This window comes from Gossypium hirsutum, chromosome A04 (assembly GCF_007990345.1).
Source record: "Gossypium hirsutum isolate 1008001.06 chromosome A04, Gossypium_hirsutum_v2.1, whole genome shotgun sequence".
Lineage (NCBI taxonomy): Eukaryota > Viridiplantae > Streptophyta > Magnoliopsida > Malvales > Malvaceae > Gossypium > Gossypium hirsutum.
The window spans coordinates 1,645,121-1,672,385 of NC_053427.1; the positions used below are offsets into that span (position 1 = coordinate 1,645,121).

General features: G+C 37.4%; 5 protein-coding genes across 5 annotated transcripts; all 5 read right to left on the minus strand.

The window, feature by feature from the left end:
• Positions 1-6,239: 6,239 nt before the first annotated feature.
• Positions 6,240-8,511, minus strand: LOC107932739 (probable disease resistance protein At5g63020). Its single transcript, XM_016864826.2, has 2 exons — positions 6,927-8,511; positions 6,240-6,784 (listed from the first exon to the last, which is right to left on the minus strand). The coding sequence occupies exons 1-2, from the start codon at positions 8,509-8,511 to the stop codon at positions 6,240-6,242; spliced, it is 2,130 nt and encodes a 709-aa protein (XP_016720315.2).
• Positions 8,512-16,832: 8,321 nt separating this feature from the next.
• LOC107932738 (disease resistance protein SUMM2-like) lies at positions 16,833-18,562 on the minus strand. Its single transcript, XM_016864825.1, has 3 exons — positions 18,373-18,562; positions 18,054-18,273; positions 16,833-17,967 (listed from the first exon to the last, which is right to left on the minus strand). The coding sequence occupies exons 1-3, from the start codon at positions 18,560-18,562 to the stop codon at positions 16,833-16,835; spliced, it is 1,545 nt and encodes a 514-aa protein (XP_016720314.1).
• An 11-nt stretch (positions 18,563-18,573) lies between these two features.
• On the minus strand, positions 18,574-19,548 carry LOC107932737 (probable disease resistance protein At5g63020). The gene has a single exon (XM_016864824.1). The coding sequence runs from the start codon at positions 19,546-19,548 to the stop codon at positions 18,574-18,576; it is 975 nt and encodes a 324-aa protein (XP_016720313.1).
• Positions 19,549-24,288: 4,740 nt separating this feature from the next.
• LOC107932736 (disease resistance protein SUMM2-like) lies at positions 24,289-25,587 on the minus strand. The gene has a single exon (XM_041111014.1). The coding sequence runs from the start codon at positions 25,585-25,587 to the stop codon at positions 24,289-24,291; it is 1,299 nt and encodes a 432-aa protein (XP_040966948.1).
• A 96-nt stretch (positions 25,588-25,683) lies between these two features.
• LOC107932735 (probable disease resistance protein At5g63020) lies at positions 25,684-27,055 on the minus strand. Its single transcript, XM_016864821.2, has 3 exons — positions 26,843-27,055; positions 26,629-26,778; positions 25,684-26,550 (listed from the first exon to the last, which is right to left on the minus strand). The coding sequence occupies exons 1-3, from the start codon at positions 27,053-27,055 to the stop codon at positions 25,684-25,686; spliced, it is 1,230 nt and encodes a 409-aa protein (XP_016720310.2).
• Positions 27,056-27,265: the final 210 nt, after the last annotated feature.

Genomic DNA, 27,265 nt, shown 5'->3' on the forward strand with positions numbered 1-27,265 from the left:
TCTTTTTTTAGATTCTAATTTATCCACCTTAATCCCTAATGCAATTCTTTTTTTTATATTTAAGTCCTTGTCATGTAGGTTTCAATTCATTTAATTTGGTCCTTGAACATTCCAAAGGTATAATTTTCATAGTATTACTAATTATCTTATCATTTTTATATTTCTAAACTATTTTTAATTTGTATGATTAAATTTTACAATTTTTAAAATTTTGCATGATATAATCACTAATTAGTCTTAACAATTTAAAGAAATTTGGTTTCTTTTTTATTTCCCCTTATATTATTTGTAAAATGTAAAAAAATTAAAAATAATATATTTTAATTAATACATACAATATAGTTAATATATATGTATATATATGCAAATTTCCGCATCAATATTCTTCTCTCTTGGAAACCTGCTTTTTGCCAATAGAAATGTTGGCCTACTTCCACATCGGAGATATCGTATAACTTGTTTATTGCGTTTGATATACCATTTATATTGCCCTATGATAGAAATAGAATTTTACTTTAAAAAAAAAGGAATTATTTTGATTCAATCTTCTCTTGTGTACTCAAAATTCTATATTTTTTACACCGATTAAACTAATCACACAATATTCACAGTTTTTTTTATCTCTTTTGTGCGATTTAAGATATAATAATCGATTTTTTCATAGTTCTTAATCATTTTATTTTTTTAAAAAAAACCCAAAAAAGACACACATGCATAAATAAAACTAAAGAGTCATCCAACATAATTTGGTGAATGACATTCGGATAATCCAAACCATAGGCATCCTGAAAAATCACATAAACAAAGTCATCACAAAGTCTATGGGCCTCCTCAATGATTTGGCAGTACAAAGGTAAAACCAAACATCAACTATGAAGTTTATTAAGAACAGAAAAGCAGATGGACTCATTAGTAATGTGGTGGAATCCATGCTCCCTACCCATCCTAAGACCTCCAACAATAAGGCCTCAGCTGAATGAGCATCAAAGGCTCCATCGAGACGTTGTGCGCACCACCGCACCGAAGGCTGCAACAGGCTCCTTAGAAATCTAGGCTGCATCAACACTGATCTTGTGCTGCTCACCAAGCAAGGCTTCCTACATCAGAACTCTTGGCCTCCTAGGCAACATGGGGGCGCAAATGAAATTGTGAACTCCGAAGTCTTTCAGGAGGGTCGGGGCACTGCTAAGATCATCTTGCGGTACCATTGCCTTTCCTTGAAAAAGCTCCATGTCCTAGCATTCCATAGTTACCAGAAGACCACCAAGAGGCTTGTGAAAGCCTAAATCCTACTAATTGGGACCTACAAAGTTATGAATGGCGAGAATCTACCAGTCTCGTTTTGGATAAAAATGAGAAGTAAATAGATTACAACTATACACACGCAAGTGTTAGACTTATGCAAAAATATTCAGAAAAGAAGACTTTCTTACTTTTTATTATTTCTTATTTAATGCATGTAGAAGTCTCATGCATTTATAGGCATACGTACAATAAAGAAACTGCTAGAACAGACTAACTGCAACTGATAACCATACTAACAGTCTTAACTACTTTGATAACTACTCTAACATTCCCCTTGCTTATTTGTTTTTGTAGTACAAAGATCTTTCGATGGCAGCACTCGAAGAGCACGTCTGAAGGAAGAAAATTGCTTAGGCGTGATTGGTTTTGTAAGGACATCTGCAATTTGTTGAGCAGAGGGAACAAAATTGACTTGTAAACAACCAGCAAGTATTTTTTCACGAACAAAATGATGGTCTATTTCAACGTGTTTCATTTTAGTATGATGAGTAGGATTTTCAGCAACAGATACTGTAGAAGAGTTGTCGCACCAGATGGTTGGTATCTTAGACATTGACATTCCAACTTCATTTAGCAACTGTTGAATAGATAGGAGTTCAGACACGCAGTTAGCCAAGCTGCGATATTCTGCTTCAGCAGAGGATCGAGAGACTACAGACTGTTTCTTTGAACACCAAGCCACCGGATTTGATCCAAGATATACCACATATCCAGAAGTGGAACGCCGATCTTCAATGGAAGAAGCCCAGTCAGCATCCGAATATCCTACCAGTTCTAGTTGTCCTACTGTAAGACACAAACCATGGTCCATGGTGCCAGCTAAATATCTTAATACCCGTTTGACTGCTCTCCAGTGAGTGTCACTTGGTGCACTCATGTATTGGCTAAGTTTATTGGTGCAGAACGACAAGTCAGGCCGTGTAATACAGACATATTGAAGCATGCCCACAACACTTCTATATAAGTGCACATCAGCAAATGGAGGACTGCCATCAGAAGCTACTAGCTTAGGCGTGCTTACCATCGGAGTTGGTGTGGATGCTGCTCCAAGCATTCCAGTCTTCTCAAGTAGTTCAGTAACATATTTCTTTTGACTGAGCATCAGCCCCTGTGAAGTGCGTCGAACATCAATGCCCAAAAAAAAACTGAGTGCTCCCATGTCCTTGAGAGCAAATTTGCTGTGAAGACGCTGCACAGTATCTTCAATGTCTTGATCATGACTTCCAGTAAGGACAATATCATCAACATATACCATGAGTAGAAGACACTTCCCATCAAACACACGAATGAACAAGGAGGAATCAGCTTTAGATGCTTGAAAATCGAGTTGAGTCACGAGATACTCCTTAAGAGTCTGAAACCAGGCACGAGGAGCTTGTTTCAAACCATACAGTGCTTTATTTAGTTTGCACACCAGTTTCTGACCAGAGGCACTTGGGACTTCAAAGCCAGGAGGTTGGTCCATGTATATTTCTTCAGTAAACTTACCATTGAGGAAAGCATTGTTGATGTCGACTTGGCGAAGAGACCACCCCTGCATAATTGCAAGTGAAAGAACAGTGCGGATGGTGGAAGCTCGAACCACTGGACTATACGTATTATGAAAATCAAACCCAGCATGTTGAGAAAAACCTTTTGCAACTAACCGAGCCTTGTATCTGTCAATGGAGCCATCAGACTTTCTTTTTACCTTAAACAACCATTTGCACCCTACTGCCCTCCGATTCTCTGGAAGGGAGCACAAAGTCCAGGTATTATTTCGTGCCAAGGCTTGGAGCTCACTATAAACTGCTTCCTGCCAACACTCAAACATCATTGCCTCATGAATATTGGAAGGATCATCTTTTGGGGAAGAAGCTGCTGTACTAAGATACACCTTTGGCTTAAAAACTCCAGCCTTGCTTCTGGTAATCATGTGATGATTGTTGAGTGTCAAGGGTTGGAGGGTTTGCTCCTGTTGTTGAAGAGAAGTCGACACAGGTGCAGATTGTGGGGATGGTACTGTTTGTTGAGAAAAAGGTGGTAAAGGTGATAAAGTAGGTGTATTATGTATTATATTATGGGAAGCAGATTGTGAGTGATACATTGAATGGGATGGAAAAGGTGTAGTGGAGGTAGGTGTTGAATGTGATGGGATAGGTGTAGTGGAGGTAGGTAGCGTATTTGGTGGAGGTGTAGGCAAAGTGCTAGAACACGACACATGAGGTGAAGGAACAACTAAAAGTTTAGCACTAACTTGTGGACTAGAAATAGGTGATGTGACTGGTGAACAATAACTTTTGTATGGAAAAGTAGTTTCATTAAAGGTGACATGACGGGTGACATAGACTTTGCCATTGGGGTCTTTACATTTATAACCTTTATGTACTGAGGAGTAACCTAGAAAAACACAGGGTATTGAACGAAATTGTAACTTTGTTTTGGTAAATGGCCGAATGTTGGGAAAGCATAAACAACCAAAAGTTCTAAGGTAAGAATAATCGGGTTTTGTTTGGAATAGTTTTTCATATGGTGAGACATCACCCAAGGGATGAGAGGGTAACCTGTTAATCAAGAATACGGCACTGCAGAAGGCTTCATTCCAAAACATCAGAGGCATTGATGCATGAGCTAACATAGAAAGACCTGCTTCAACAATCTGCCTGTGTTTGCGTTCAACAAGGCCATTATGAGCAGATGTGTAGGGACAAGTGAGTCGGTGCACAATACCTTGTTGATTAAGATAAGTTTTCAATGCCTGAAACTCTCCTCCCCCATCTGTCTGCAGAGACTTGAGCTTTGTTCCAAGTATTCTTTCAGCTTGGCGATGAAATTGTGGAAACACAGTTTGAATTTCAGTCTTGTTCTTCAGAAAATAAAGCCATGTATACCTAGAATAAGCATCGGTGAAGGCAACGTAATATCGAAAACCATTGGAAGCAATCGGAGCTGGTCCCCAAACATCAGCCACAACCAGTTGTAGAGGTGACGTATACACAGTTGCTGATTTTGTAAAAGGAAGCTTACATTCCTTACCAAGATGACATGCAACACAATCAACAAATTTATTACTATCAGTAAACGGTATATTACATCGTATAAGTACTTTTGTAAGATTAGCACGACAGGGGTGTCCTAGTCGATAGTGCCAAACACTAAGAGGAAGTTTGACACTAGTCGAAAAACAATGAGCAGACTTAGAAGGCACATGAGCTCCAGTAGACTGATTAATATGAAGCCTGTATAACCCATGATGAACGGAACCACGAAGTGAAATCTCCCTTGTCTTCAAATCACGCACCTGGCACTGATCAGGGAAAAATTCAAACATGACCTTATTGTCTTTGGCAAACTTGGAGACAGATAATAGATTTTTAGTAATTCCAGGAACCAGTAACAAAGATCGCATGTACAGAGGTCGAGAGTGAGTAAGCAAGGACGACTGTCCAGCAGACATAACAGGCAAAGCCGAACCATTGCCAACAAATACCTTACCTGGGCCTTTGAAAGATCCAGCATCACCAATGGAGCTGGCTGAATTTGTTAAATGATGCGTGGCCCCTGAATCCGGATAGCAAGAATTATCAGCTACAGTTTCAGGGGTTGCTACATACGCCTGAGGTGGTGTTGGAGCTGTGCCAGAGGACGGCATGGGAACCTGTTGTGGAGGACTACCAACAAACGGATTAGTCCAAGTAGAAGATGGAGAAGTGGAAAAACACCAACCTGATGAATTTCATTGAGGTTGAGAAGAAGTGAACCAAGGCGTAGTAAAAGGACCGGAACCAGCCATGCTGATGTTTGCTTGTGGAGGAGGCCTGTAGTTGGTACTCTTGTAAGAAGAGTCAAACCGATGATAACAGCGATCAACAAGATGACCAGCCTTCCCACACAACTGACATTGAATTTTCGAGTGAAAAGAACGCCCTCGCCCACGCCCCCGACTCATAGACGATGGTTGATAAGAAGGAATGGAATCATTAGAAACTGTGGAGTCAGACGTTTGATGCGACACCACATTAGCTGAACTAGAAATTTCAGTACTCACAAGCTGTTGTCGTGCTTCAGCATCAAGAGGCATAGACACTACTCCTTGAACCGTGTAGGGAACTTGGCTGGAAGTAACAATGGTAATAATAGATTCATAGTCTGGAGGAAGTCCATTGAGAATTGCAGTGATGTGCTCATGCTCACTAATGATTTCACCACAACTGGCAAGATGATCACAGCAGCCTTTAATCTTGACTAAAAAATCTTTCATGCTCATTTCACCCTTGCGCTGAGAGTGCAAAGTCCGCCGATAAAACATCAACTTGGAAGTGGTTTTACTCCCATACAAGGCGACAACCGCTTTCCAGATCTTTGCACTTGTATCCATGCCAATAAGGTGAGGGAGGACGGACGGACTGATAGAAGATAATAGCCACGAAGCAAGTGCACTATCTTGTTGCTCAAAATGTGCAAACTCTGGATTTTCACAACAACCCCCACTGTCATCGGAAATAAGCTGAGTAGGAGGATCTTGATTCTCATCCAAGAAACGCTGAAGCTTGTGTGCTTTGACTGCCAAAAGAACTTGTTGTCGCCACAACAAATAGTTGCTATCATCAAGAAGAATACTGATCTTCTTTGATGAAAAAATCCTACTATCGACAACTGCATCAACAGAACTGCAAGCCATACTGAACATACACAGCGGAAAATCAAGCAAAAAACACCAAGAAACAACTTACCTCTGATACCATGTTAGACTTATGCAAAAATATTCAGAAAAGAAGACTTTCTTACTTTTTATTATTTCTTATTTAATGCATGTAGAAGTCTCATGCATTTATAGGCATACGTACAATAAAGAAACTGCTAGAACAGACTAACTGCAACTGATAACCATACTAACAGTCTTAACTACTTTGATAACTACTCTAACAGCACACAAAATAATCAAGTTAGAGCCATCATGATTTAGAAGTACTGGCTGTTATTTCCTTGCTAGTGGAAGCGATCATTTCTTTGGCCTTTCCTGAGGGTGCAGAGGTGGATTTAAATTTGAAGCTACAGGCGTCCTTAACAAAGTCACTGCCCCAATCCAAACCTGCCCACCAGTCTAATTCTCCTCTGATTTTCTTCAGGAAATCTACACTTTCATTGTCAAATGGAAGTTGCCTCAAACATGGGCACCGAGATACTTCGATCTCTATAGGAGAAGAAAAGGACTTGGGTAAGCGGCAGATGGTTTCCAGACTTGGCAAACAAGTCAAAGAAAGGGTCTTTAGCTTTGGGAAAACTTCATCTCCTACTATCTCCTCCTCACTTATAACTTGTTTCATAGACTGACAGTCGAGAATTGTGAGGATCTCAAGATTTCTAGCATAAGCAAGGCTATTCAGGTTTCGCAACAGTGGACAAACACCTACATGAACCTGACGAAGGTTGTGAAACTCACCCCAATCTGGCTTTCTGATTTCTCGAAGTGAACAACAACGAAATATCTCAAGTTTCCCTAAATTTGGTAATGCATGGATAGCACATAGTGAAGTCAATCCCGTGCAATCGATAAGTTTATTCATGTATGAGCTGAATATCTCGTTTGGTGTATGAGCTGAATATCTTTTCAACAGAGGACTGACAAAATATGGTGATACAAATCTTATTCATGTGACTAAATCCCTCCAACACCTCCAAGAAAGCAAGTTCATCATCAACTGAAACTTTCACTTGATTAAAGTACTCCATCACCCCATTCATTTTACTATACACCTGCAACAGTGAAAGAGAAGACATCACCTCCTTCGGTGGGATTTTAAGATGCATAGTATAATCCAGTAACAAACACCTCAGGTTTCTCAAATTCGAAAGGCCCGTAGGTAGCGTGGTTATTCTTGTTAATGACAAATTTAGGTACTGCAGGATTCTCAATCTTCCAATCTCCGGAGGCAACTCAACCAATCCTTGATTACCCGATAAATCTAAAGCTGTCAAACCTGTCATGAACTCGAAGAAGCCACCAAGAAATGCGTTGAGCAGTGTATCTCTTATGAGCAGAGTCGAGAGATTAGGGCAAGTTGGTGGGTAATGGATGATCTCTCTGTCACTACAACCCCACAAGGAGACCCAACTTGAGTCTATCCATTTGTTGAATTCTTGATCGGTAAGCCTCCCACTTCTTGCTACCAAAACCTTGTTCTTATTTTTCTCTTCGTCACGGGCTAGCCACAGTGCCATGTCTCGGATCATATCATGCATCCAAACAAATTCCATAGATTCATCAGCTTCCAACAAACATGAAAGCTTTAAAGTGCTAATAATGAATTCTCCTTGCTCGCGTGGACTTGTTCCATCTAAAAGACCCTCTCCTATCCAAAGGTCGATAAGCTCATCGACGCTTATCGTGCAGTTCTCTGGGAATATAGAACAATATAGAAAACATTTTCTAGTGACGGAAGAGGTGAGGTTGTCATAGCTAAACTTGATAGGAGGAAACACTTGATCTCCCATACCTGAAAATTCAGACGGGTAGCTTTGCAACATCTCAACTGCACAGATCCAATCATGGTAACTCTTCCTACTAGCCATGACACTCCCAACAGTGAGCAGTGCAAGTGGCAGACCACTGCACCTTGCGGCAACAATTTTAGCTAACTTCGGAATCTCTGGATTATATTTTAAGTTGTGCTTCCCTACCGTCATCGAAAATAAACTCAGGGCTTGTTTTGGTGGGAGACATTCCACTTTAATTCTTTCTTCAGCTCCTAAGTAACCGCACAACTCCTCCGAACGGGTAGTAAATATTATTTTGGACCCATTTTTCTTGTCTGGTAAGGGGATGCCTAAACTGGTGAGTTGGGATTTGAAGAAGCTCTTCTGAACATCATCCAATAGCAACACAAACCTTGTACCGCTCAACAGCCTGAATATCTCACACGCTCTGTCGTTCTCGGTTGAACACTTTTGCCATATGTCATCTGAGATCTCCAATTTCCTCCGAACGATATCTTGAAATTCCTCAACTTTTGTTGCTTTGGATTGTGTAATCCAAATCACGCTATCAAACTCATGGTTCCGGATCGAGAATTCATTGTTGATTTTCTTCAAGAGGGTTGTTTTACCAACCCCACCGATTCCGTATAAACCAATAATCCCAACGTTTCCATCCTTAATTTTTCCCCATACGGGTTCAACCTTGGAGTCTAGGCCAACGGTATTCTCCATAGGAAATTGAGCCACCATCTGAGGGCGACGCGGGGGGGGGGGGGTGGGAGGGGATGGTTGGGGGGGCAGCCTTTCAGTGACGGTTGCAAAATCCCCTTTCTTTAACAGTTCCTTCACTTCTTCTGCCTTCTTTAACACTTTCTTCCCGATCTTCTAGGCTGTCTGCAAATTCCTGGGACAGAGGCCATGATGTTTCCTCTCAACCTGAAGATTTCCTTCACGGATAAGGGCAATTACTTGCTGCTCAATGGTTTCTACTCTGCTCAACCATCTTTCCACTCGCTTCGTAACCATCTCCAGTTGTGACCTCACACCCATCTCTACTCTTTGCTTCACGTCATCTCTGTGGTCACTGAGGTCATCCATAGCAGTTCTCAACTCTTCTAGGCGTTTGCCGAGGTGTTTCACATTCGCCACGTGCTTGACACCGAAATCCCACAAACCAGGGATGATGTTAAGGACTGGGCTCACGAAATCCATTTCTCAACGATTCACTAGAGTTTATCACCAAGAAATAGATGGAAGAGATGACATCGATAATCAAATGAAGCTAAGCTATAACCGATTTTACCAAGTTCGGAGTAATTGATATTTCTCTAACCAACATGCAATAAAAATAATTAAGATATATAAAACAATTCATCAACTCCGGAATATACGATGGTATTCATTAAAAAAATTGAAAGTGACATACCACAAACTCTTACAGGCATCTGCCGAGTTGTTTCACATGCACCACATGCTTGGCAGCGAAACCTCATAAACGTGGGACGACGTTAAAGATTGGGATCCCAGAATCCATTTCTCAACGATTCACTAGAGTTTTTTTTTTCTTTGTTCTATCAACGACCCTAGAAGGTCTTGCTATAAATAATAAACGACCATAGAAGCTTCTGAGAAGATACAACAAAGCCTACGGTTAGGGGAATGAAAACAGTAACTTTAAATACTATGTAAAGAATGTATAAATATTAAAGGTTAAAATTATTATTATATTAATTTTAAAAGCTGCCGTATTAATTTATTAAGTGACTATTTTACTAATATTAAATAACTATTTATGTAATTTAACTAATTTATAGTGTGACTTTCATGAAATTTGGCATATTACTATTATAGGCGAAACTAGAATATCGTCTATGACTAACCCTTGCTGTGTTGATTATTACCATTAGCATAGCACATCTAATCATGTTAAAGAGAATCTTTTTTGTTTGATATGATAATTTGAAAAGAATCAATAGTTTGGACAAAACCACAGCCATGGAGGAGAGTTTCTGCTTTTGAAAAGGTTGCATTTATAATCCCTAGATGAGACCTAATCGATTCCATGTGATAGCACCTGTCATCTCTTATGTTGTTAGAAAATATGAGTATTACATATATAATAAGAATAATTATATGTTATTATTTAGAGTAAATTACACCATACTAATACTCACTCAATTTTAGGGTAATTAATAAAACAGTCACCTAAGTTTTATTTCAGTCACTCAACTTTAAAAAATAATAAAACAGTTCTTTTTAACCATTTTCTATTACTGGAAATATGACATGGCATTAACGGCAGGTTAGCTGTCACTATAATAGCCATTTTTAACCCTAAATAAGACTGGGCAATAGAAGAATAGAAGAAGAAGAATAAGAGAAGAAACAGAGAAGAAGAAGAAGAAAAAGAAGAAGAGGAGGAGGAGGATGAGAAGAAGAATAAGAGAAAATGGAAGGAGCTTTGTGAAATCTCCACAGCACCGACACCTCCATGGCCAACGCCCTCCGCGGCATCAGGGACATCTTCAGGTGGTCGTTCCATTGAGATCTCCTGAAGCTTGATTTTTTCTTCATTTCTACAGTTTTGAGAATGGATTTGGCTGCTGCAACGTCTTTAATTGAAGGTCTTGGTGGAACTGATCTGTAAATAAAATAATAGAAGAATAGACTGTTTTCGGCAATGGTTGGGACAATGAATCGGAACTTAAATTTCATTTTATGTGGAATCTTGTTCTTTTAAAGAATCATTCAGTTTTTGGGTGTTTTTCACCATTCGTATTTGTGGTTGGTTATAATAGACATTGAATAGTTCCTCATTAATTTAAAAATTCTTCAGCGAGTGCCTTAAGCTTATTCCGCATGAAGAATCGCCGGTTGCAGATGGGCCTGATCGAGTGCTGGGATTGGCGTCGATGGGTTTAAAGCGGAGGAACTGGGGATGAGTTGTGGAAGAGGAAATGGAGGCTTTTCTGGAAATAGAGAGAAGAAGAAAGAAAGAGATGAAGCAAATGAGAGACAACAAAGGGAAAAGAGATGAAAGCTTCTTTGTTGCTGCCATGGAGGTCTTTGTTAACCATTAAACACTGCTAAATGAGCTAAGCGGATAACCCTAAGGGAAAAATCATATACGAGATCTGAAGGTAAAAAACAGAGTAATGGGTGTTATATGCCATGCCACAGGGTGTATTTGAGAAATTTCATTTGACTACTTTGACTCAAAAGCCAAACACTGGTTTCAATTCAAGGTTATATCTTTTTCACTTTCCTTTCAAATTTCTTAGCTTGTTTGGCTGCTGGGAAAAAAAAAACCAATTCTCTTTCTTTTATCATTTCATGATAACTCTCTCAACAGCAACAAAGATTCTAATATATGGTTCCTTCTAATTCGCAACAAAAATATGCATGGCTATCTTTCTATTCTTCTGCTGCTGCTGGTTATTATTATTATTATTAATCTGTTAAAAAGGTTTTTTTTTTAATTTTTTTCATCCAACATGGCAAGTTAACTGGCCACGTCAGCTAGTTAACTTGCCCTATCAGCAGTTCTGTGAAGGCATTAATGGAAACTGTTAGTTAGTAACTGTTTTGTCACTTTTTTTATGACGTTAGTGACTGTTTTTGTTATTTTTTGAAAGTTAAGTGACTGAAATGAAACCTAGGTGACTGTTTTGTCAGTTATCCCAAAGTTGGGTGACTATTGGTGTAATTTACCCTATTATTTACTATTATGATAGTTCAGTCTAAATTAAAAGTGATCTAATTTGATTAAGGTTTATTGGGCTTTAATTATTAAATAAAGTATGGGTCAAATATGCGTAGATACTCTAGTTATATATATTAGGGTTATGATCCCAAATTACATACAATGTAACTTTTCTAATATCCTATTTTTAGAAAAGAGAGAGTCACCTTCTCTAGATTTGATTTAGAAGATCAAAACCTCAAGATCCGTACATTTCAAGAAATCGATGAATTTTCAGGTTTTCTTGATTTATTCTTGATGGTTTGACATGATATATCCTGGTTTACAGTTCTAATTTTATATTAGATATTACTTACGGTTCTAACAAGTGGCATCTGAGTTTCGTCATGTTAAATCATTGGGAATGAATCGATTCCACATGACAACACCAGCCATAACTTATGTCCTCACCATAATCCGAATTCTTAGAAGAAATTGCCACAACATTGAGATAGATATGTTTGAACATGAAATGTGTTTCATTCTTTTTCGTTGGAGGGATTTAACTTTCCACCTATTATTATTATTATTATTATTATTATTAAAAGGTAAATTATACCATAATTACTAAATCATGGATAAGATTTCGTTTTGATCATTTAACTAAAAAAGTTACAATTCAGTCTGTAGCACCCCTCACCCGTATTCAAAGTTAGAATAGGATTACGGAGTATTACCGGACTTAAAAAAATAATTAAACGTTCATTTCACATACATTTTCAAATTTCATGCAATTATCATTCAAACTCAATCACATTGTTCCTAATACGAGTCTAAGAGGCCCTAAACATGCTTTAGAAGTGGTTCGGGAGATAACTCATGAAATTTTTAGAAAAACTTAGAAAATTTTTCAATATAGAGGGGACACACGCTTGTGTGGCCCGGTCGTGTGAGAAAACACGCCCGTGTCGCAAGCCGTGTGGACATTCGAAATAGGATCACATAGCCGTGTCTCAGCCCGTGTCTGACCCGTGTAACTCTCTGACTTGGGTCATATGGCCAACACACACGCCCGTGTGGCTAGCCCATGTGTCGTGAAAATGGCCACACACGCCCGTGTACCAGGCCGTGTGCTAAGCCATGCCAAACCTGTGGGGTATACTAACTTAGGCCACACGGCTAAGTCACACGCTTGTGTGCTGAGTCGTGTGGAGCATACTGACTTGATTATTAATTCAACACTAGGGGACACACGGCTGTGTAATCTGACTGTGCGTCGCACACGGCTAAGATACACGCCCGTGTCTCTACCCATGTGGACAAAAATAGGCTATTTACCAAGCCAATTTGCCACCAAATTTGTATATACCTATATCAACTCAACTAGCACAATTCATGGCATAATAATAAGCATTCTATTAATCTCATTCAAGCATAATTCATACAATTTCAATACCAACCAATATGAAACACATCAATACCACAATAAGCCATTTGATTTCATACCAACACTTATAATCTCAAATCCTCAATATGAACACTTCAAATTTTGCATCATTTAGCCTAATCTCACAAACATTCCAAATTCAATTCTCAACCATTTAATACCCTTAATTACCAAATATCAACAAGCATAGCATACGCAATATCAAGCACATAACAAGAGCCATAAGCACATATATGTACACAACCAAATCAACCAAATTAAGCCAACTCTCATGACTATATACAAAACCAAATACTTAACATTTACAAGCCATTTTAAATGACTAAATTCATTACCAATTATTTATCAAAATGACCAAAGTTCCTATACATGCCATATATTCATAAACTTAGATTCAAAAGTACCCAAAGTGATAGTTGGATAGTGTGATGGAGTCTCTGATGATTCCCGAATCTGAGCTAGCTTTAAGTTCACTATAAAACACGGAAAAATAAACAATGTAAACTATAAAGCTTAGTAAGCTCGCATGAAAATAATAAGCAAACTCACCATTTAGTTACCATTGAAAATATACATATAACATACTACAAAATATATATAACCACAATGTTAACATATATTCAATCATCTATTTAACCATGAACTCAATTCTTTCATATGTTCAATGCATATTCAGTTTCCGTACATACCTGTATTGATACGTATCTATTTCTCACTATTTCATATCTTCGATAGAACCGTTGAACCATTTGGAATAATACAGGATACTCGAGAATCTCGCACCCTAAGTGCCAATATATATATATAGTCGAAGCTATCTCAATATCATATCTCAATAATGCTCGCTCTCGAGCTATCAACAGGTCTACTTACACAAGTTGACGGTTATAACGTAGCTACACGGTACTGCTCACACAAGCTAATGAGAATCCGCAACACATGCTGGATAACTCAGCCACCAGTAAAACGTACGGATGAGCACCCAAAACAATAATAACCCCTAATGACATGTCATTCGTATCCTAATCTATTCTTAAGGTTCAATCGGGATTTCTAGTTGTCAAATCGTCATCGAACGTATCTGCAAGGTCGTATTTACAATTGATGCAATATCAAAGCATTTAAAATACAATTATAACAATGCTTATTACATACGAACTTGCCTCGGATGCAAAAACGGCGAAACGAGTTGATTAATCCAAAACATTGTTCTTTCCCCGATCTAAATCTGTATTTCGCCTTTCTTGATCTAAATGTAATCAAAATTAAACTATTTAATAATATCTCTATTCAATTTAGTCTAAAATATACATTAAGGAAATTTTACACATTTTCCCCTAATGTTTCAAATTTTTACAATTTAGTCCTTATTTCATAAAATCACAAATTCATGCAATTCAACCACAACCCATGCTTGCAGAATTTCAATTAGGTCCCTAACAGTCTATATTTTCCATTTATTTCACAATTTAACAACAAAATTTACACATTTCACAATTTAATCCCTAATTGACAATTTTGTCAAAAATTACTTTACAAATATTGTTTATCTAACAACAAGCATGCATTTTCTACCATTAAACATAAAAATACATCAACATTCAACAATGGAAAAACCCTAAACATTTAACAATTTTTCAAAATAGTCCCTGGGCTAGCTAGACTAAGCTGCAATGATCTCAAAAACATAGAAATCATCAAAAACCGATTAAAAATACATACCATGCAAAGAAGGAGAAGTATCCGAACTTCAAAGCCCTAAAGATGGCTATTTTCCTCTTTGAAATCGGTGAAAGAAACAATTTGAGAAGATGATACATTGTTTTTACATATTTTACTTAACTTAATTATTGAATTACTAATTTAACCTTACTAATTAACCTTTAAATCACTTAATAAAATGTCCATAAAAGTCCACTAACATTTTGAATGGTCTAATTACCATTTAAGGCCATACACATTAATAATCCATAGCAATTTAATACCTTTAGCTATTAGAACATCACTTTTGCACTTTACGCGATTTAGTCCTTTTACCAAATTAAACACTTAAACGATAAAATTTCTTAATGAAATTTTCACACAATCATTCTGTCATGATGTAAGCCTCAAAATAATAATAAAATAAATATTTTGACATCGGATTTGTGGTCCCGAAACCACTGTTCCTATTTGATTAAAAACAGGCTGTTACACAGTCTTTAAATTTTTCGAAATTGGTTTTTTTTCTTCCGGCTATTAAGTGTCATTTTTTTAATTACTATAATAACAATTTTAGTTCTCAAATTTTATATTTTATTTTTGATTTAAACTTAATTCTAGATAAAAATTATAAAAGAAATTAATTTTACTTAAAAATAGAATTTCTATATAAAAATTCTAAAAAAATAAAATCTTGAAAAGGTGATTGTTAAAGGTGAGAAATAAGAAAATTATAATTCAATAGTATCAATAACAAATTAAAAACAGAACAAATAAAAAAAGTTAGATTATTACATGCACTTCTTCAATGTTTCTCGGAATCAAATTAGTAATTCTTCAAGTGAAGTCTCATACCCTAAAGGACATTTAGAACTAATATTACAGAGACTCGTGAAATCGACTTTGATACCATTTTTAAGCAAAAAATACAAGATATACTACAAAATTTTCCTTTCCAAACTCAATTCAAAATTTTAATTCTTTAAATTATACCTAAATTATAAAAACGAATTATATTCTGAATATTTTTTTCTGACGAAAAAGCCTCGTCCAGCAATAAAAGAGATAAAAAAAAAACATAGAACGAGTAGTTTTGCTTAATATTTTTCTATATTTTCTTAAAGAACATGTATTGAATATTTCTGTACAGAAAACACAGAAAGAAATTTTGGAAGGTTTAAAAGTAATTTTTCCCTCATTTTCTCACTTTATATATTTTTAAAATTTTCTAATTTTTAAAAAATAATTTTAGTTTTTATCATTTTATATACGGTCAGAGTCAAATTAAGGGAAAATATAAAAATTAAGAACTAAAATTGTTATTATACCAATTAAAACAATATCAGTTAACAGTCGTACGATAAAAAAACAAATTTTGAGTAAATTTATTAAATAATATAGTTGCGTGATTAAGTTTATTAGAATAAATTAATTCCTTTAATTAAAGTTAAATCAAATTTAGAGTAATTATTAAAAATGTGAAAGTGACGTATACCCAAAATATTTTATATAGGATATAATATTTTACAAATGTTAAGGTTAAAAAAAAAATCGAAATTGAACCCATGTAATGGTTTCATGGTCAAGATTGTTTATTGTTTTAGGTGTGGCCTAAGTTCGAGTCACGTAAGTCGTGTTTGTTGTTCGAGTTTTTTCCTATCATTATAATTAAAAAAAATCAAAACTCAGCACAGTGATATTAATACAAACTATAAAGTCAAATTGACTCGGAATCCATGCTTCCCTAGCCATCCTAAGTCCTCCAACAATAAGGCCTCAGCTGAATGAGCATCAAAAGCTCCATCGAGACGTTGTGCGCGACCAACTCAAGCCATGCCATCAGAATCGCGCGCCATCGCACTGAAGGCTGCAACACGCTCCTTAGAAATCTAGGCTGCATCAACATTGATCTTGAGCTGCTCACCAAGCAAGGCTTCCTACCTCAGAACTCCTGGCCTCCTAGGCAACATGGGGGCACAATCTTAAGTCTTTCTGGAGGGTCAGGGCACTACTAAGATCATCTTATGGTACCATTGCCTTTCCTTGAAAAGGCTCCTTGTCCTAGCATTCCATAGTTACCAGAAGACCACCAAGAGGCTTGTGAAAGCCTAAGTCCTACTAATTGGGCCCTATAAAGTTATGAATAGCGAAAATCTACCAGTCTCGTTTTGGATAAAAATGACAAGTAAATAGATAACAACTAAACACACGCAAGCACACAAAATAGTCCAGTTAGAGCCATCATGATTTAGAACCACTGGCTGTTTTTTCCTTGCTGGTAGAAGCGGTCATTTCTTTGGCATTTCCTGAGGGTGCAGAGATGGATTTAAATTTGAAGCTACAGGCGTCCTTAACAAAATCACTGCCCCAGTCCAAAGCTGCCCACCACTCTAATTCTCCTCTGATTTTCTTCAGGAAATCTACACTTTCATCGTCAAATGGAAGTTGCCTCAAACATGGGCACCGAGATACTTCGATCTCTATAGGAGAAGAAAAGGACTTGGGTAAGCAGCAGATGGTTTCCAGACTTGGCAAACAAGTCAGAGAAAGCGTCTTTAGCTTTGGGAAAACTTCATCTCCTACCATCTCCTCCTCACTTATAACTTGTTTCATAGACTGACAGTCGAGAATTGTGAGGATCTCAAGATTTCTAGCATAAGCAAGGCAAGTCAGGTTTGGCAACAGTGGGCAAACACCTACGTGAACCTGACGAAGGTTGTGAAACTCACCCCAATCTGGCTTTCTGATTTCTTGAAGTGAACAACAACGAAATATCTCAAGTTTCCCTAAATTTGGTAATGCATAGTTAGGACAAAGTGAAGTCAATCCCGTGCAATCGATGAGTTTTAATTTTCTAATGCATTCTTGTATGGTGTATGAGCTGAATATCTTTTCAACAGAGGGGTGACAAAATAAGGTGATACGAATCTTATTCATGTGCCTAAATCCCCCCAACACATCTAAGAAGGCAAGTTCATCATCAACTGAAACTTTCACTTCATCAAAGTACTCAATCACCCTATTCATTTTACTATAAACCTGCAACAGTGAAAAACAAGACATCACCTCCCTTGGTGGAATCTTTGTAAGATGCATAGTATAATCTAATAACAAACACCTCAGGTTTCTCAAATTCGCAAGGCCCGTAGGTAGCTTGGTTATGCTTGTTAATGACAAATTTAGGTACTTCAGGAATCTCAATCTTCCAATCTCCGGAGGCAACTCAACCAATCCTTGATTACCCGATAAATCTAAAGCTGTCAAAACAGTCATGAACTCGAAGAAGCCACCAGGAAATGCCTTGACCAGTGTATCTCTTATGAGCAGAGTCGAGAGATTAGGGCAAATTGGTGGGTAATGGATGATGTCTCTGTCTCTACAACCCCACAAGGAGACCCAACTTGAGTCTATCCATTTGTGGAATTCTTGATCGGTAAGCCTCCCACTTCTTGCTACCAAAACCTTGTTCTATTTTTCTCTTTGTCACGGGCTAGCCACAGTGCCATGTCTCGGATCATTTCATGCATCCAAACAAATTCCATAGATTCATCACCTTCCAGCAAACATGAAAGCTTTAAAGTGCTAATGATGAATTCTCCTTGCTCGCGTGGCCTTGTTCCATCTAAAAGACCCTCTCCTATCCAAAGGTCGATAAGCTCATCGACGCTTATCGTGCAGTTCTCTGGGAATATAGAACAATATAGAAAACATTTTCTAGCGATGGGAGAGGTGAGGCTGTCATAGCTAAACTTGATAGGAGGGAACACTTGATCTCCCATACCTGAAAATTCCGATGGGTAGCTTTGCAACATCTCAACTGCACAGATCCAATCATGGTAACTCTTCCTACTAGCCATGACACTCCCAACAGTGAGCAGTGCGAGTGGCAAACCACTGCACCTTGCGGAAACAATTTCAGCCAACTTCGGAATCTCAGGATTAGAATTTAAGATGTGATCCCCTACCGTCATAGAAAACAAACTCAGGGCTTGTTCTGATTGTAGACATTCCACTTTAATTCTCTCTTGAGACCGCACAACTCCTCCGAACGGGTAGTAAATATTATTTTGGAGCCATTTTTCTTGTTAGGTAAGGGGATGCCTAAACTGGTGAGTTGGGATTTGAAGAAGCTCTTCCGCACATCATCCAATAGCAACACAAACCTTGTACCTCTCAAGAGCCCGAATATCTCACACGCTCTGTCGTTCTCGTTTGAACACTTTTGCCATATGTCATCTGAGATCTCCAATTTCCTCCGAACGATATCTTGAAATTCCTGAACTTTTGTTGCTTTGGATTGTGTAACCCAAATCACGCTATCAAACTCATGGTTTCGGATCGAGAATTCATTGTTGATTTTCTTCAAGAGGGTTGTTTTACCAACCCCACCGATTCCGTATAAACCAATAATCCCAACGTTTCCATCCTCAATTTTTTCCCATACGTCTTTAACCTTGGAGTCTAGGCCAACGGTATTCTCCATAGGAAATTGAGCCACCAGCTGAGGGCGACGCGGGGGGGTGGGAGGGGATGGTCGGGTGGGCAGCCTTTTAGTGACGGTTGCAAAATCCCCATTGTTTAACAGTTCCTTCACTTCTGCTGTCTTCTTTAACACTTCCTTCCCGATCTTGTAGGCTGTCTGCAAATTCCTGGGACAGCAGCCAAGACATTTCCTCTCAACCTGAAGATTTCCTTCATGGATAAGGGCAATTACTTGCTGCTCAATAGTTTCTACTTTGCTCAACCATCTTTTCACTCGCTTCGTAACCATCTCCTGTTGGGACCTCACACCCATCTTTACTCTTTCTCTCACATCATCTCTGTGGTCACTGAGTTCATCCATTGCAGTTCTCAACTCTTCTAGGCGTTTGCGGAGGTGTTTGACATGCGCCACATGCCTGACACTGAAATCCCACAAACGAGGGATGATGTTAAGGATTGGGGACACGATATCCATTTCTCAACGATTCACTAGAGTTTATGACCAAGAAGTAAATGAAGCTAAGCTACAACTGATCTTAACAAGTTCGGAGTAATTCATATTTCTCTAACCAGCATGCAATAAAAATAATTAAAATATATAAAACAATTCATCAACTCCGGAATATACGGTGGTTTTCATTACAAAGAAGTGAAAGTGACATACCAAAAACTCCATTACCAAAAGCTTTAAGTAGGCTTATATTATTACAAAATATTTTATGTAGGATACAATATACTTTACAGCTAACCAGTGCCTGGTTTGCAGTTGTTAAAAGTAATAAAAAATTAATTTAATTGTTTAAAGGATATAAAGATATAAATTATAAAATGCTGAAATTATATTTTCACCCTCGTACAATTATATAATTTAATTTAGATTCCTTAAAAGAAAATTTCTGACTCCGTCACTACAATTAATATATATTGTCTTTAAAATTGTAATAATTTGGTACTTCTGCACTAGCATAGTTAGTTTTTGTAATATTTTTATTAATTTTTATTTTTAAATTTTTTTTTAATTTATATTTGACATGTATCATTATGAGAGGAAGTTGTATGTCATCATCGAATTAGTTATTAATGTCACATCAATACAAATTAACGATGGTAAGATGCACCAAATTATTTGACAAAATATAATGTGTAAATATTGGGAGTTAAGTTTTTTAGAATCAATACTAAATTGACACAAAATATAAATATTGAGGGTTAAAGTTACTATTATACTAATATTAAAAGCTGCCACGTTAACCCGCTAATGACTAAAAAAAATCAAAATCAATAGTTAAATAACTATTTTGTGACTATTATTATAACCGAAACTAGAATATCTACCATCAATAACAACAACCAACCACTTGTTGTGTTGATTATTACCATTAGCACATCTAATCATGTTAAGAGAACTTCTTGTTTAATATGATAACTTGAAAAGAATCAATAGTTTGGACAAAACCACATCCATACAGCAAGGACGAAACTAGAACAAATTTTTAAGGGAGATCAAATGAAATTTTAATTTTTTATAGTCTATATCTTTATAATTTATAGACTAAATTGACATAATATATAAATGTTAATAGTTAAATTTGCCATAATATCAATTTTAAAAGTTGTCACGTTACTCCACCGATGACCAAAAAGACAAAATTGAATAGTTGGGTGACCATTTTGTAACTTTTTAGAGTTAAGTGACAAAAGAAATACTAATAGTTAAGTGACTAAACTTTTAGCTCATTTGTAGTGCGACTTTCATGTATTTGGCATATTATTATTATAAACTACACCATTAATCACTAAACTATGGATAAGTTTCGTATGGTGGTCATTTTAGTCATTAAAAATGTAGAACTCGTTTGAAGAATCCATGAAACAACATAATTTTGAGAGGGCGAGAATGTTGTAGGTACGATAAATAAGGTGGTCGTAAGGGTTGGTTAGGAAGTTAAGGTAACCGGCTTAGAAAACTTTGTAGAGGGTGGAGTGCTGCTATAAGTCACAACTAATGAAGTCTTCAAGTGAGGCGAGCTTATAGACTAGGTTATTGAGATATCCAAATTGGTTCGTTAAAACGATGATAGACAATGAAGGTTTGTAATTGTAGGGTGAGAATATGCGAAACAAGTTTTATTTTTGTTTCAGCTTTCGCCTTTCCTTTTTTATAAACATAAAAAAAAGTTTTAACAAAAATTATATAATTTAACCTAAAATTTTTGTTTTAAATGATAATTTAATCTGCCACGTCCGTTATACCGTCAATAGTAATTAACGGTTCAATGACAAAAATGTTACAATATATTAACGTAAGTAACTAAAACGTAATATTTTAAATATATATAATTAAACTGTAATCTGAAAATAAACAAAACCGGGTATTTTAATAGATTATCTTCTTTCTATCTAATGTTTTTCTTTCTTTTCCTTCCTTTTCCATTTTCCTTCGCTTTTCTGTTTCTTTTTTTTTTTTCCTTTTTGTCATTTTCTCTTCACCAAACGCTGCTTGTCGGCCACAATTCATTAGCGACAAATCTAAACAAAAGTTCACTCGAAAAGTCCCCTTGATCAGCTTTTTCCATCCATTGAATTGGATTTTCCAAAAGATTCCTCGACTTCCTTAGATTTAAAATGGAAATTTGGACTTAACCCAAGTTGCATCTTCAGGAAAACAATTGCTCAATTGAACCAACACTTCAGTCACTGCTCTGTTTTTCCATTTGATCATGTGCCTTTGCAGTAGTACCGTTCGCATCAAGTTGTGGTAGATGTTATAGAGACAGTACATGTTTTTTAGTTGAGATACGTGGAAAACAGGGTGAACTTTAGCTTCCTCTGGCAGTAGAAGCTTATAAGCAACAGCTCCTATGTGCTCAACAATCTGGTATGGCCCGAAATACTTGGCGTGCTAACTTCATATACTACTTGTTTACCAAGGATTTTTGTCGAAATGGCTGGAGTTTGACATATACAAAACCCCCCACGTCATACTACCGAGCAGTGCTATTTTTGTTACTGTTGTTGCATCGATCCCAATGAAATTTAAGCAATTGAATTGCGGCCTCCCTAGTCTTTAATGTCCTGTCTCGCATGGCAAATAAGGCATGTGTGTAGGTGCAGGTTGTTGGTAGATAATTTCGTAAGGAGTTGTCTTCGTAGCAGTGTGAAATGATGTGTTGTACCACCACTCGGCAAGTGGAAGCCATTTTCACCAATCCCTTAGTCGCTCCCCTGACACCCATCTTTACTTTTTCCTTCATTTCATCTCTCTGGTCACTGAGGTTATCCATTGCAGTTCTCAACTCTTCTAGGCGTTTGCCGAGGTGTTTCAAATGCGCTACATGCTTGGCACCGAAACCCCACAAACGAGGGACGATATCAAGGATTGGGCTCGCCAAATCCATTTCTCAACGACAATCAAATAAGTTGGGAGTAATTGATGGTTCTCTAATCAACATGCAATGAAAAAATACCATAGAAGCTCCTGAGAAAATACAACCAAGCCTAGGGTCAGGGAAATTGAACAGCAACTTTTTAGTGGGGACTCCTTTACAAAAAGCTTAAGTAGGTTTATATTATTATGTTCCTAAATCTTCAAATTTATATTTAGTTGGTATTTAAATTTTCGAAGAATTTATATTCGGTCACATTATTATTATAATGAACTATCACCTATTGAAAAATGATTTAATTATCATTTTGGACATTAGGTTAATTATAATTTAAGTCCTTAAGTCATTTTCTAATAAAAATCTATGGTGATTAGATTTTATAATTTAGTCCCTAAGCCCTAATTAATCATAATTTCGGCTAAATTAATTATCTAAATTTCAATTCACCTATATAATAATTCTGTAAATATCTTTATTTAATTGATATGTCTAGTTTCGTAGTTTCACCCTTAAGATACATTATTCTAATGTTACTATATATTTTCACCGTTCGATCGATTCAAAATCAAAGTTGATCAAATGATTCAAATCGAGTTGAGTCAAAATTTTTAAAATTTAGATTAACTCAATCTAGTTTGATTCGACCAAAATAAACTCAATTGACCTGTCTAGTTTCACACCTAAGATAAATGGTTAGTTTAGCTAAACTATTATATTTAAGTTTAGGTTAAATGATTACTTTAAGCTTGAATTTGGCAACAAATTTAATATTAGAGTTTGAACTTTTCTTTGTCCCAGTTAGTCCCTGAACCTAGTATTTGTTCTCGTATTGAGACCTGAACTTGGTAATTGTTCTCATAATAAGACTTGAACTTTAAGGTTTTTAAGGAAATAACAAGGACTAATTTGGACAAAAAAAATTCAGATCCCAATGTGGGAATAATTGTCAAATGCATGGACTAAATTGACAAAAAAATAAGGTAAAAAATTCAAACTCAAAAAATTCGATTAAATACTAAATTTGGTGTAATTATACATGCGAAACTTAAATTATGGTTTATTTATATTCATGAAACTTTACTTTTGATTTAATATATCGATACGAAATGGTACTAATTTAATAATATTATTAGTAATTTGTAAAAAATTAAATTAAATCAAAATTTTATTTATAAAATCACACAAAATCAAAATTGAATCACATCCGGATTATTCAAACCAAATGATAAATCAATGTTGTCCTCAAGGTGTAAGGGGCTAACCGATGCGCAAGCCCATTAACCAACCTATAGGCATACTGAAAAATCACATAAACAAAAGTTTATTAACAACAGAAAAGCAGATGGACTCAATAGTAATGTGGTGGAATCCATGCTCCCTACCCATCCTAAGACGTCCAACCTCAGCTGAATGAGTATCACAAGCTCCATCGAGACGTTGTGCGCAACAGGCTCCTTAGAAATCTAGGCTGCATCAACATTGATCTTGAGCTGCTCACCAAGCAAGGCTTCCCACCTCAGAACTCTTGGCCTCCTAGGCAACATGGGGGAGCAAATGAAATTGTGAACTCTGAAGCCTTGGTGGAGGTTCGGGGCACTGCTAAGATCATCTTGTGGTACCATTGCCTTTCCTTGAAAAAGCTCCATGTCCTAGCATTCTATAGTTACCAGAAGACCACCAAGAGGCTTGTGAAAACCTAAGTCCTACTAATTGAGACCTACAAAGTTATGAATGGCGAGAATCTACCAGTCTCGTTTTGGATAAAAATGAGAAATAAATAGATAACAACTAAACACAGGCAAGCACACAACATAATCAAGTTAGAGCCATCATGATTTAGAAGCCTTGGCTGTTTTTTTCTTGCTAGTGGAAGCGATCATTTCTTTGGCCTTTCCTGAGGGTGCAGAGGTGGATTTAAATTTGAAGCTACAGGCGACCTTAACAAAATCACTGTCCCAATCCAAAGCTGCCCACCACTCTAATTCTCCTCTGATTTTCTTCAGGAAATCTACGTTTTCATCGTCAAATGGAAGTTGCCTCAAACATGGGCACCGAGATACTTCGATCTCTATAGGAGAAGAAAAGGACTTGGGCAAGCGGCAGATGGTTTCCAGACTTGGCAAACAAGTCAAAGAAAGCGTCTTTAGATTTTGGAAGACTTCATCTCCTCCTATCTCCTCCTCACTTGTATCTTGTTCATCTCCTACTATCTCCTCCTCACTTATAACTTGTTTCATAGACTGACAGTCGAGAATTGTGAGGATCTCAAGATTTCTAGCATAAGCAAGGCAATAGTTTGGCAACAGTGGGCAAACACCTACGTGAACCTGACGAAGGTTGTGAAACTCACCCCAACCTGGCTTTCTGATTTCTCGAAGTGAACAACAACGAAATATCTCAAGTTTCCCTAAATTTGGTAATGCATGGACAGCGCATAGTGAAGTAAATCCCGTGCAATCGATAAGTTTTAATTTTCTAATGCATGATCGTTTGGTGTATGAGCTGAATATCTTTTCAACAGAGGGGTGACAAAATATGGTGATACAAATCTTATTCATGCAACTAAATCCCTCCAACACCTTCAAGAAAGCAAGTTCATCATCAACTGAAACCTTCACTTCATCAAAGTACTCCGTCACCCCATTCATTTTACTATACACCTGCAACAGTGAAAGAGAAGACATCACCTCCTTCGGTGGGATCTCTTTAAGATGCATAGTATAATCCAGTAACAAACACCTCAGGTTTCTCAAATTCGAAAGGCCCGTTGGTAGCTTGGTTATGCTTGTTAATGACAAATTTAGGTACTGCAGGATTCTCAATCTTCCAATCTCCGGAGGCAACTCAACCAATCCTTGATTACCCGATAAATCTAAAGCTGTCAAACCAGTCATGAACTCGAAGAAGCCACCAGGAACTGCGTTGACCAGTGTATCTCTTATGAGCAGAGTCGAGAGATTAGGGCAAGTTGGTGGGTAATGGATGATCTCTTTGTCACTACTACCCCACAAGGAGACCCAACTTGAGTCTGCCCATTTGCTGAACTCTTGATCGGTAAGCCTCCCACTTCTTGCTACCAAAACCTTGTTCTTATTTTTCTCTTCGTCACGGGCCAGCCACAGTGCCATGTCTCGGATCATTTCATGCATCCAAACAAATTCCATAGATTCGTCACCTTCCAGCAAACATGAAAGCTTTAAAGTCCTAATAATGAATTCTCCTTGCTAGCGTGAACTTGTTCCAACTAAAAGACCCTCTCCTATGCAAAGGTCGATAAGCTCATCGACGCTTATCGTGCAGTTCTCTGGGAATATAGGAAAATATAGAAAACATTTTCTAGCGATGGGAGAGGTGAGGCTGTCATAGCTAAACTTGATCGGGGGAAACACTAGATCTCCCATACCTGAAAATTCTGATGGGTAGCTTTGCAACATCTCAACTGCACAGATCCAATCATGGTGACTCTTCCTACTAGCCATGACACTCCCAACAGTGAGCAGTGCAAGTGGCAAACCACTGCACCTTGCGGTAACAATTTCAGCCAACTTCGGAATCTCTGGATTAGAATTTAAGATGTCCTCCCCTACCGTCATCGAAAATAAACTCAGGGCTTGTTCTGGTGGGAGACATTCCACTTTAATTCTCCGTTGAGCACCTAAGTAACCGCACAACTCCTCCGAACGGGTAGTAAATATTATTTTACACCCATTTCCCTTGTTTGGTAAGGGGATGCCTAAACTGGTGAGTTGGGATTTGAAGAACCCCTTCCGCACATCATCCAATAGCAACACAAACCTTGTACCGCTCAAGAGCCTGGATATCTCACACGCTCTGTTGTTCTCGTTTGAACACTTTTGCCATATGTCATCTGAAATCTCCAATTTCCTCCGAACGATATCTTGAAATTCCTCAACTTTTGTTGCTTTGGATTGCGTAACCCAAATCACGCTATCAAACACATGGTCCCGGGTAGAGAATTCATTGTTGATTTTCTTCAAGAGGGTTGTTTTACCAACCCCACCGATTCCGTATAAACCAATAATCCCAACGTTTTCATCCTCAATTTTTTCCCAAACGTCTTCAACCTTGGACTATAGGCCAACGGTATTCTCCATAGGAAAGTGAGCCACCATCTGAGGGCTACACGGGGGGGTGGAACGGGATGATACCCATTCTGAGGGCAGCCTTTCAGTGAGGGTTGCAAAATACCCATTTTGTAACAGTTCCTTCACTTCTGCTGTCTTCTTTAGCACTTTCTTCCCGATCTTGTATGCTGTCTGCAAATTCCTGGGACAGCAGCCAAGACATTTCCTCTCAACCTGAAGATTTCCTTCATGGATAAGGGCAACTACTTGCTCCTCAATAGTTTCTACTTTGCTCAACCATCTTTTCACTCGCTTTGTAACCATCTCCGGTTGTGACCTCAAAACCCATCTCTACTCTTTCCTTCACATCATCTCTGTGGTCACTGAGGTCATCCATTGCAGTTCTCAACTCTTCTAGGCGTTCGCCGAGGTGTTTCACATGCGCCACATGCTTGACACCGAAATCCCACAAACGAGGGACGATGTCAAGGACTGGGCTCACGAAATCCATTTCTCAACGATTCACTAGAGTTTATCACCAAGAAATAGTTGAAAGAGATGACATCGATAATCAACTGAAGCTAAGCTACAACTGATTTTACCAAGTTCGGAGTAATTGATATTTCTCTAACCAACATGCAATAAAAATAATTAAGATATATAAAACAATTCATCAACTCTGGAATATACAATGGTATTCATTAAAAAAAGTGAAAGTGAC